This window comes from Octodon degus, unplaced genomic scaffold (genome assembly GCF_000260255.1).
Source record: "Octodon degus isolate 3935 unplaced genomic scaffold, OctDeg1.0 scaffold00118, whole genome shotgun sequence".
Taxonomy (NCBI): domain Eukaryota; kingdom Metazoa; phylum Chordata; class Mammalia; order Rodentia; family Octodontidae; genus Octodon; species Octodon degus.
The window spans coordinates 7,168,711-7,179,873 of NW_004524694.1; the positions used below are offsets into that span (position 1 = coordinate 7,168,711).

At 36.1% G+C, this 11,163-nt stretch overlaps 1 protein-coding gene across 1 annotated transcript in view; it reads right to left on the bottom strand.

The window, feature by feature from the left end:
- The window catches only part of Csmd3 (CUB and Sushi multiple domains 3), a 1,279,636-nt gene that overhangs the window by 428,998 nt on the left and 839,475 nt on the right, over nt 1-11,163 (bottom strand). The window contains exons 24-25 of the mRNA XM_012516661.2: nt 7,466-7,681; nt 5,622-5,810 (exon numbers count right to left, since the gene is read on the bottom strand). Of these exons, the coding sequence (XP_012372115.2) occupies nt 5,622-5,810; nt 7,466-7,681 (405 nt within the window). The remainder of the gene's footprint in view (nt 1-5,621; nt 5,811-7,465; nt 7,682-11,163) is intronic.

Consider the following 11,163-nt stretch of genomic DNA (forward strand, 5'->3'; position numbering starts at 1 on the left):
TGAATATTTTATGTGTTTGGTTATTTCTTAAAATAAAGGTAATCATATATTCATGTCCTTAGGATGTAGTTGTGTAGGAAGTGTACTTAAATATCTTGACTGAAATATCAATTTCACTGCTATCTTTATCTTTTCCAAAATCAGAAGCATCGTTACAGATATGTAGATATGTGGTTTGAAAGGACTGCTTTCATGTTCGTGGCGAAGTCGTCCTCTACCTCCTTGCCTCTGTCTGCGGGTTGGTAGAAACCGTTCCTATCAGCTGTCAGTATGTGGCCAGAAGTTCACGAGGGGCTTCACATCTGCTGTCTGGAGATATGGTTGGTTATCCACAGCTTATGTTTGCAAACAACTCAACAGGAAGCTATTTGAATTTGTCAGATGTCACATAGCTTAGGAAAAGCTGACGATCAATATGAACTCTGCACCTTCCACGAAGCTTAGTGCTTGGGGGAACATTCCCAGCCTTTCAGGGAGTGGTATGTGCTTGATTTCTATCAGCATCCTTCTTCTCCCACTAAAACACTCCCAGTATTTAAATGACACCAGAAATATGGGTCATGCTTGAAGGAGTTTTCCTCTGATTATAACAGAGGATAAACATAAGAGTCCTCCAAAGTCATGCATCAACATGAAAGGCAGATTCCCTTCCAACTTTACCAAACTCTTCTCAAGGATAGGACTTGGTCTGGGCTAGTCATGGTTCTACTCCTAAGTTTTATGAAACTTTGAAGATTTGTAGAAATGATATGTTCACGGATAAACAATTATGTTACAATGACTTTCACAAGGTTGAATGGAGATAGTATATGATAGAAATATATGTAATGAGATGAAATGATATAGGATAGATTTTTTACAGATGTGAAAAACACTATTATGATGTTGTTATATTTTAATATTTTTCCTCGATATTACTTTAAAATATAAATTTGCATATTACAGGAATCTGATTAACAAAATGTTTTTGATTAGTTAATAAGCACCTAGAGTTATATTTATTTCATACTGCTGGAGACCTGATATAGAATATCACCCTACTAGACAAGCTTTTCAGTTGCAGAATTATATACCTAGTCCTAAAAATAAGTTTTACAAAGTTATTCCAGAAGGAACTGGTACACATCAGCCAAACTCTAAATACACAATCAAATGGAAAAAAATATACATATGTATCTAAATAAAAAAAACCTAGCTTTCTTAGCTACCTACTATACAGCTAGTACATATGTTTTAGTGTTTTTCTTTGTTTTGTTTTTAATACATTGGTACAGGGTCTCACTACACAGCTTGGATTCATAGTGATCCTCCTGTTTTTGGCCCCCCCAGTGCTAGGAATGCAGGCATGTGCCAACACGCCCAATCTTAGTGGCCACTTCAGTGCACCTATGGGAAGGGGCCGGCCCAACATGTGATGCTGAGCATGGAACCCTGGTCCCTGCCCTTGTCTAAGCAGGTGTTTAGTCCACTGAGCTGTCTTATCAGCCCCAGCTAGTATATAAGTTAAATAGAGCAAATATAATTATAGTAAACATTATCATTTATTTTATACTTAACACAAAATGTTAAATCCTATCTCTGGATTTCTTCTCATATCAAATCATTTGCAACCTATTTGTAAAGTATAACGGAAATAGAAGCAAATGATAAAAATAACAACTATTTATGATTTATTTTCTGTCTTCAATATAAGTTATTCAGAAGGTTCAGAGTGCTGAGGACTAAATACCTGCTATTAAGCAAGTATATAATAGAGAATTGGTGATATATATTAAGGGAAAAGTATGAAGGATATAAGAAAAAGAAAAACCATTCAAATTAGCATTGTGAGAATTGATCACATGTTCATACAAATGATTACAAACAATGTTCTATGTTTCTAAATAAGATAGATATTTGAAAAAATGAAAAATAGATAATATAGACAAATACCTACATGGAGCCAAAATACAAAAAGGAACACATCTATTTTGATATCTATGCAAAGTAGTGAAGAAAAGTTCAAAGAAATTTAGAGAGGTGACTTAAAAAACAAAACATATTTGAAAGGTATCTTTCCCCCTTTTAACCTAAATATACACCTGCAGTGGAATTTAAAAATTTCAGTAAACACAAAAGAAGCACAGCTAACTTGAAACTGGAGAAAAATTCCCAAGGTAAAGCTCTGCTTTCTAAATTTGTCCACAGGGTTATTTTCTTTTATCCTTCCCATCAAAGATTTAGGTGGGAAATAAACTCACTCTCAGAAATACTTCAATAAAACAAAGGTAGGTTTGTTACATTTTTGCAGTGTCAGTTTTTCATGAATCCGTGTATTAAAATCTATTGTAACAGTAGGGTAAACCTTAAAAATGTACAAATAAGCAATTTACTTTGAAATTACTTAACGTCCTGATACATACGTGTGACTTTAAAACAGTAACTTCATCTAAGTTAGTTCTCTAACCTTTTCTTAGACACTACAGTGAAAAAGTTGGGTATTAAAGTAAGGTAGATTGTTATACAAACACTGATCCTAACCCTTGAAACTATAATGATGTTGGACACATTATTTAACCTCTCCAACCCACAAGTTCTTTTCCTTCTTTCTTGTTTTGCAGTGCCGGGGATTGAACTCAGAACCTTGCGCTTGCCAGGCAAGTGCTTATTCTACTGAGCTATCTCCCCGGCCCTAACCCACAAGTTCTAATGAAAAGTCAACACCCTGGCAAAAAGAAATGGGATGATATATGAAGTATTGCAGCAAATATGCATCATGTTGGGGTTTTATAAAACTGACGTATTCTTTACAATTTTGATTTTATAAACTAAATTAATAGCTAGAGCGATAGCAGATTATTTTCACTGCAAAGCAAGTTAATCATCTAAATTCTGATATTCCCTATATTTTAGGGATTGTGTTAGATGTCTGATTTATATGACTAATTTCTTCATCTTTATAGATAACTCATAATAATACAAAAGTGCTACAGTTGAACCACCAAGCAGTTGAGATAAATGGAATTTAGAAGAGTTAGTTGGCTGATAGCTAATGATTGGACACTGCCAGTCTCTCTGTTGGACATTCCTGAGGTTACCATTCACCAGCCTTTGGAAAGAATCACAGAGTATTGAAATGAAAATGCAGACAACTCGAGAAAGAATGGTGCTTCCAAACAGACAATGAGTAGTTAGAAGGAATACCCTTCATAGCTCTCCGGAGAGGAGGTTCTGGGAGTCTAACTGCTTGGCAAGTCCTGTCCGCAGCCTCTAGTCTATAGCTGCTTGTGCAACGGCCACCAAAAACAACAACAACAACAACAACAACAACAAAAAAGCTTGCGATTTTAAAAAGAAAAAAATTTGTTACATATCAGCTTATCATTATAACTCTCTGAGACGATGGCAACCAGCCTCATCATTATAAAAGCCTTCAGATTCATACTAACGTGGAAGAACACATTTTCTGTTTTTGTTTTTTGGTTTGATTTAGGACTCCAAAGGACCACCTTCCCTCCCTTCCATTCTCCCTCCTTTCCTCCCTTCCTTTTTTCCTTCCTTCATTTCTTCCTTTCTCTTTTATTTTTTCTGTATTGGGGAGTAAACACAGGCTTCCCCAGTAAACTATATTCTCAGCCTATAACTATGTTTCTGCTTTTTAGACAGCTATGTCACCAAGTCGTCAGACTAGCAGGAGTCTCTACATTTTATATTTTGGACAATATATTCAATAATGCAAATTGGGATCCTCCTCTTCTCTTATGTTTTCACCTGTGGGACCATTTTAGCTGGAGAATAAGACAAGAGCATAAGTCACACATTTGCAGCTTACAATTTGTCTGATTTTAACTATATTTTCACCTACACTATTTTGTGATCTATGATTAAATTTATCTAAGTTTAATTTAATTCAAATTAGGTGAGGGAGATAGCTCATCAGTCTAAGTGCCTCCCTGGCAAGCGTAAGGATCTGGTGTCGATTCCCGGTACTCCATGCTGTACCAGGTGTGGTGGTGCATGCTTTTAATCCCAGCGCCTGAAGGGAGCTGGAGACAAGAAGATCACTATGAGAACAAGCTGCACAGCAAGACCCTGTACTAACTAACTAACTAACGAACTAACTAACTAACTAACTAACTAACTATTTTTTAAATATTTAAAAACATTGAAATTAAATGTTTGTCACAATGTCTATTTATTTATTTATTTATTTTTATTTAGTACAGCGTCTACTGGGTCTCACTACATAGATAGGACTCCTAGTGATCCTCCTGTTTACAGCTCCCAAGTGCTGGTATTACAGGAGCAGGCCACCACACCCAGTCTCAATCACTGTCTCAGAGTGCTGTTCGGGTGAGGCCAGCACAGCAGGCCCAGGGAAGCTTGGCTCCTGCATCTGCCTAAGCAGGCGCATTAATCCCCTGAGCTATTTGGCCTGCCCTGTCACAATTTTTAGTAGCTTAATGAACTAAGGATAGAATGATCTTTTGTCAAAAAGTAAGTACTGCTAACCACTGAATGGCTGATGACCTAAACATTTCTTGCCTTCTAATTTCTAATTTCAATAGAGGATGACCTAAATTATAATGAAAAGTCCTTTTTTTAAAAAATGGAAAACATGTTCCTCCTTTACCAGGTATAATATCCATTTCCAGAGGCCTAAGTGGTGTTTCACACTTCTGATACTTTCATTATTGTTGCTGTTAATCTCAGAACATGAAATGAATAATCTGTTTAATTAATCTATCATATCAATAAATGATTTAGTAATCATTAATCATCTATTCTTCATTTGTCATAGTGTAATTATCTGTTATATATGTTAATTTTAAGTTACAAAATTTTGCCAAAACTTCAGTTCAATAGGATATGAGAATCATTTATCTGTGAGCTGTCTCTGGAAAAAGCCCAGGGAGGTATCCCAAGTGCCCGGTCATTAGCTATTTAGCCAGTAAACATTCCAAACTACACTTTTATCATCTACAGAATGGTCACAACTGTAGCACTTATGCCACTATTCAGAGTTAGATACAAGATTAAAGGAAAAGAGCCATGTAAATCAGACAGCTGATGGAATCCTTGGAAGGAACAGAGGAAACCCTTGGAATGCAGATGTTATTCCAAGTGTTACTTCCTTGAGCACAATCTTTCCAAACCACTAATGTAGTTCATAAAACCAATATGGTAAGAAATAATTCCATTTTATATCTTTATCTGCAATTTTATCTCTCTGTCTATCTGTCTATCTATCTATTTATCTATAGTCTCTTAATTTTCATACCAGGAATTGAGCCCCATACTAAATAAATAAATATGCAGGTGCTGTGCTGCTGAGCTATATCCCCAACACTCTCTCTCTCTCTCTCTCTCTCTCTCTCTCTCTCTCTCTTTCATTATCTATCTATCTAATCCATCCATCTTTCTAGCTCCTTCACACTTCATTACCATTGTCTGAAAACAAATTTAGAAGTACTGATACTTGACTGCAGCAATAGAGAAATTAAGTTGAAAGAAAAAAATTAGTATGAAATAAATGAAGAAATATAACATATTATAAAACAGAAAACCAAAGGGTGTGCAACCATACAATTCCATGGACAGTGACTACACATACAAGCAAATGAAAGCAGCTGACCACGTACCCACACACCTTGGCAGAGGGGCACTCCACACTCGCCGGCCACCACCAAGACAGATGATCTCGGAGGCTCCTTCCAGCCGGTAACCCAATGAGCACGAGAAGGTCAGAGTGTCACCAACCCCAAAGCTGAACCCCACTCGGCTGCCATACTGAGGAATCCCAGGATCTTCACAAGGCTCCAGGTTATACTCTGTAAGTTAAAGGGAAACCCTCCTCTCGGAAGAGGAGAGGAAAAGAATCATAGTAGTTACTTTTTTTCAGTCTATTTCTTATTAGGAAACTGGATGCTTTTAGTATCTAATCATATATTTTAAAAGTAACTACACGTACAATTTTGGAATCATGGTAGTAGGACACACAATTTTTCTTTGAAAAGTATCTAAAACTTTAACGACTATTTTTTTTTATGTGAAATTAGGTATAGATGAGATAATGTCACCTCTTAGGCATAAACAGAAAACATAACATTTTTTTCTGCATTACAGATTTCTATGTGACAGATTTTTGAGTTATAGCAAAAGAAAAGATGAATATTTTCAAACACAAAATACATTTGGAATGAAATAATTTGTAATATAAAAACACATTCTACTTAACAAGAGTAATTTAAATAACAGTGCTTGAGCTTCAAGCATACCAGGCATTAAGTGAACCCATATTCTGATTGAGAGGCAAAAGTTTGTGTAAGACAGAAGTGTCCACGTACAGTGCTAACTATTATGTTATGAATTTATGCACCAACTTTTCCCCAAGCGATGGATAAACATCATGGAAATGAACTACTAAACAATCTGCAGTGTAGGAGAGAGTAGAGCTGATTACATATTATTATTACATGCAGTTCTAATAGCGTCTCTAAAAATATTCTCAAAGCAGTTACTTACTGTGTAATTGCAAGAAAATCAGCAAGGATTGCTTCATGTTGATTAACTAATATTTTAATGTTTAAAAACAGATTTGGACATATTTTTAAAGTTCTAGGTTAAAATTGATCATTTTTATTTACTGTTCATTGTGGAATACCTTTATTTTATCAGCTAAGGATTTCCACCCAAATACTAAAATAATATTTTAAGATTTATATTGTTATGTGCTTACATGTTAGCAGTATCGCTGTGTGTGCACATGCATGTGTATTACTATTTTAAGTTCTATACCTTGGCTTAAGTGCTACTTACTAAATTGTATCTATTTTAATAAATTATTGATTTCACAAAATTAAGTACTTGTGTGGTGGGAATATTTTCTGTTCTCTTTATCATTTTTTTCCTGGAACATAATTTTTACAGTTGCCTACAAATAAATTTACTCTATAGGAAAGCCTTAACTATATTAATTTTTTTCTAGATAATTTTCTTCTAGGAGAGTATAGTAACTTTATTTTAATATTGGTATATAGTATACTTTATTAATTACAACTAAAATAAGAATGTTCACCAATTTAATTTACATTTCAGTTTTGAGTATGAATAAAGATATGGATTTTCATTATAAATTCACTAGGAATTTTTTAGCTTATTTTGCAACCAATTAGAAATCTAGTATTCTGCTCTTAAGGAAATGTTAATTACTGCCATTACTGAATTTTAGTGAGTTAACTTTTATTTTGCTTTTATTTAAAATTTCTCTTTAATTTGCTCTCAGAGGCGATATTCAAGATTTTTCCAATTTTATTTAAAACTTACTAAGAGATACTTATTTGCTTTGTCATTCTATTTTTAATATTTTCCTCTTTTCTGTAAAATTTCCTTCTCTGTCTTGCCATGTCATGCTAGTACTTATACAACCTGGTTTTTATTTTCAGTTATTAAAGGAAGTCTCTTTTCTTGGTCTTTATTTTCTCACCAGTGAATGTAATGTTGAATCCTTCATATGATATGGAAAAATCTGAGATGAAGCGTAGTTGAGCTCTGAAGTTTCCATAGAGCCCAGCATTGATTGTTGATGGAAGTTCCGAACTCGTCAGGCGAGCCAGTGGTTGGGTAAAGCTCCCGTTCTCTGTGATCAGTAAGTAGTCATGGTGGTCTTCCAGATGGAAGGTGTGGAAGTTGAACTGCACACCTGTTAAGAAAGAGAAGGAAATTAGACCTGCAGACACATCAGTAATTCACAGGCTTTGCTACCAAACTAAAATTATTATGCTTCTTCTAGTTCATTTTTCTGAAAATAAATACTGCTATAAAACATTCCAAACGTGGGATCTGAGTGTAGCCCAGTGGTCAGGTGGTCATCTCGCACGTGGAAGGCCGTGGGTTCTGTCCGCGGTGGCACTCATGAAAGAATTGTACTATAATTTTCTTGCTTTTGTTCCTGATTTTGTTTAATCTTCAGAACGTTTATGAAAGATACAGTGAATCATGCTTTTGAAACTTCTTAAAAAGAAAAATTAAAATGAATGCCTCAAAAGGAATCATTTGGAGTGTCAAGAAATTCTAGGAAAATATTTAGCCTTTATGTACAATAAAGATGCATGCCTCTTCCATTTCCTTCTCCCATCTTCCCAAACAACATAAAAACCATGTCGAGCTCCAGCATTCAAATTCCAAAATGCATTTAAATATATTTTAGAAAAGTAATATGAAGGCTGTGTGAAAGGTGCTATTTATTAGATCAATGTAATGGCTCATTTATTTACTTGCCACATATTTTATCTATTTGTACAATACACTGCAAAGTGCACATGTAAGTATTCAGTTCATTGAGTTTCAACAACCTGAAAATACCTGTGCAAATAACACCCTAATGGATCGCCAACCTTGTCATCACCCACGGCACCTTGCACAAATCTTTTCAGTTGCTTCGCTTTGCCAAAGATAACCCACACACTGAACTTCTAGCAGCACAGTTTCCTAATTCATGTGATGTTTTTATAGTTTAAATAGTGACATTATATAATATGTACTCCCTTGGGTCTTACAACTTCTACTCAAGCTAGACATATGAGGGTCATCTAAATGCAATTGCAGACTATTGTCAGTAATGTATAGGAAGTCCCTCCACCTTGTGACCATGTCACTTGCACCCATCTCTTCACGTTGATGTTCTTCTAGTGAAAAACATGTAGTCCATGTTTTTTTGTGAATGTCAAAAGTGCCACAATGCATGTACAAGTACTTCTTTCAATGAGCACGTGTGCTTATTTCTACTGGATACGTATCTAGAAGTAGAATTACTGAGTCAGGAGATAACATGTTCAGCTTTAGCAAATGCTGTTTTATGAAATGGCCATGCTGTTTTATATTTCAGTAGCCAAATATAGTTGCTCTGACTTTTTTCCAAAGTTTGAACATGTAGGTTTTTCTATTTGCTCCATTCTGGTGAGTATATAGTAGATTGATTGTGGTGTCAGTATTCTCATGTTAGTTTTCAGTGATGCTCAGTGTCCAGAACACATGCAAAGTCTGCAAATATTTACTCCCTTCACAAATTACTATGGAATAAACAATGACTACCACATATATCTTTCCTCAGAAATGGTTTATTTATTTTTTAAACTTGGCCTAAAAATACCACCAAAATATATTTAAAAGTCTAAAATAGTAGAGGACTGACACATTCTGTCAACCTCAGAAGCCTAGAAGCTTGACCAAAAATTCAGCAATTCTAAGTCCCTGAGTGCAGAGGAACTGCCCTTCCCATTCTAGGCTGTGGATCGCGGTGTCAGCTTTAGCTTAACTAAGAGGTTCAGCCAGCAGCCAGGGTCCTCACTTTGTCAACAACCTAAGCCTGCAAGGGAGGAGGACGTGGACCTGGCATGAGTCTACACCCACCCGAGGGGTGGTAGCTCACTAACAGCATAAGGGAGGAAAGGGAGCTTGCTCTGCCCCTTGTAGCTCCTGCTGCTTCTGCTGTCTTCTGCTGCCAGGGACTGTTGTCCCTGTGTCACGCCACTCTGCCTGGGAGTCAGCTGACTGTGGACTGAAATGCTACAAACTGTAAGCTAAAGACACATTTCCACCATTAATTTGGGGTGTTGGATATTTTGTCTCAGCAATGGGAGAAAATTAACCAAGATGTATGGTAACACTTTTATTTTTTTATAATTTAGCTCCAAATGCAAGGCATTATTATTATTATTACTATTACTATTATGTCTGTGGGGGGGTGTCTCAGCTTGCCCTGGGGGTAGGCCTGGGCATAGTGCCAGAGATTCAACTGTGCATGCCTAAGCTTGCCTAAGCAGGTGCTTTAGACCACTGAGCTATCTCACCAGCCCTCAAGGCATTATTAAAGTCTATGTCTTTGTTTCTGGGTTTTTTAAAGGAAAGTTACATAATAAGATCAAAACAAAGAAACTGAAAACACAAGAAATGACAAGGTAAGATTATTAAAGAATGTAACAGTGATATGCATTTTGAAAAGATTTGAAATATATAACACCATTTTTTAAAAGCTCTCTTTAAAAATATAATAGGTCCATTTGAGGAAAATGCACATGAACTAAATTTTCAAATAGTATTCTAAATGCTGTCATACTAGTTAAAATTGTCAATATAGGAGCATAGGATCGGAGGTAGCTACATGTCAAAGGAATCAGTAGGGGCTTCTGATGGCAGTGACTTTCAAAAGTAAGAGGTATATGGAGGAGTAGCTGTTCCTTAGTCTAAGAAGAAGGTAGGCAAAGCCCTTCAATTCTAACAGGACAGAGAAAATGCAAGAGGTTTCAGGATCTTCTTACCTTCTCATAATAGTGATCAGCCATGATGTCCTATTTAAGGACTTTACAGATACATTGGGAGAGACTTAAACTTAAAATTGAAATAACACTGATGAGTATATTTTAGTCCTGACACCAATGACTTTGAAGGTATTATTGTTTGGTGTTTTTTTTTCCAACTTGCAAATTTATAGCCTCAGACTATGGTTTGTCAAAGGACAATCTCACATCAAAAACTCTAGAGATTGTTTGATGTAGAATTTCTTTTCTCAAGGTGTCCATCTTTAGGAAATGATGTACCATCTTGATCTCTGTGGGAGGCTCAATAACTCCAGGCCTCCAATCCTATTGCACATGGGTTTCCGGGTTACTCTTCCCCTACCTCTGCTGAGCTAAATTCCTAATTCTTCTTACCCCGCCTATTTCCCATAAGTCTCCTGCTATGCCCAGAGGTGGGACTTCCTGTCATAGCCCGGTTGCCTAGTTACTCGCGCCTTTTACCCGCCAACATCATTTCCCTATGCCTCCACTACATATACCCAGCACCTCCCCTAAATAAACGAGACTTGATCAGAACCCTGTCTTGTCTCCATTTCTCACATCTCCTGTCCTTTGTCCCCTCCTCAATTCCCCGCTCCTCTCCCAGGTGACCTTCATTGACTGACCCATTGGCTTGGGACAGATCTCTGTAATATATAAAATGTTCTTAAACCCTTAGAGCTCTGATACTCATGCTTACATAAGAATATACTGGCTACATGATGTGAATATAAAGGAAATGTACATCATTTTAGCATGATATAAACAACCTGAAAATTTTAGCATGATCTCACAGGAACTCTGGAATCTAAACAAATGAGGAAATTTGTCAGGAGCATATATATGT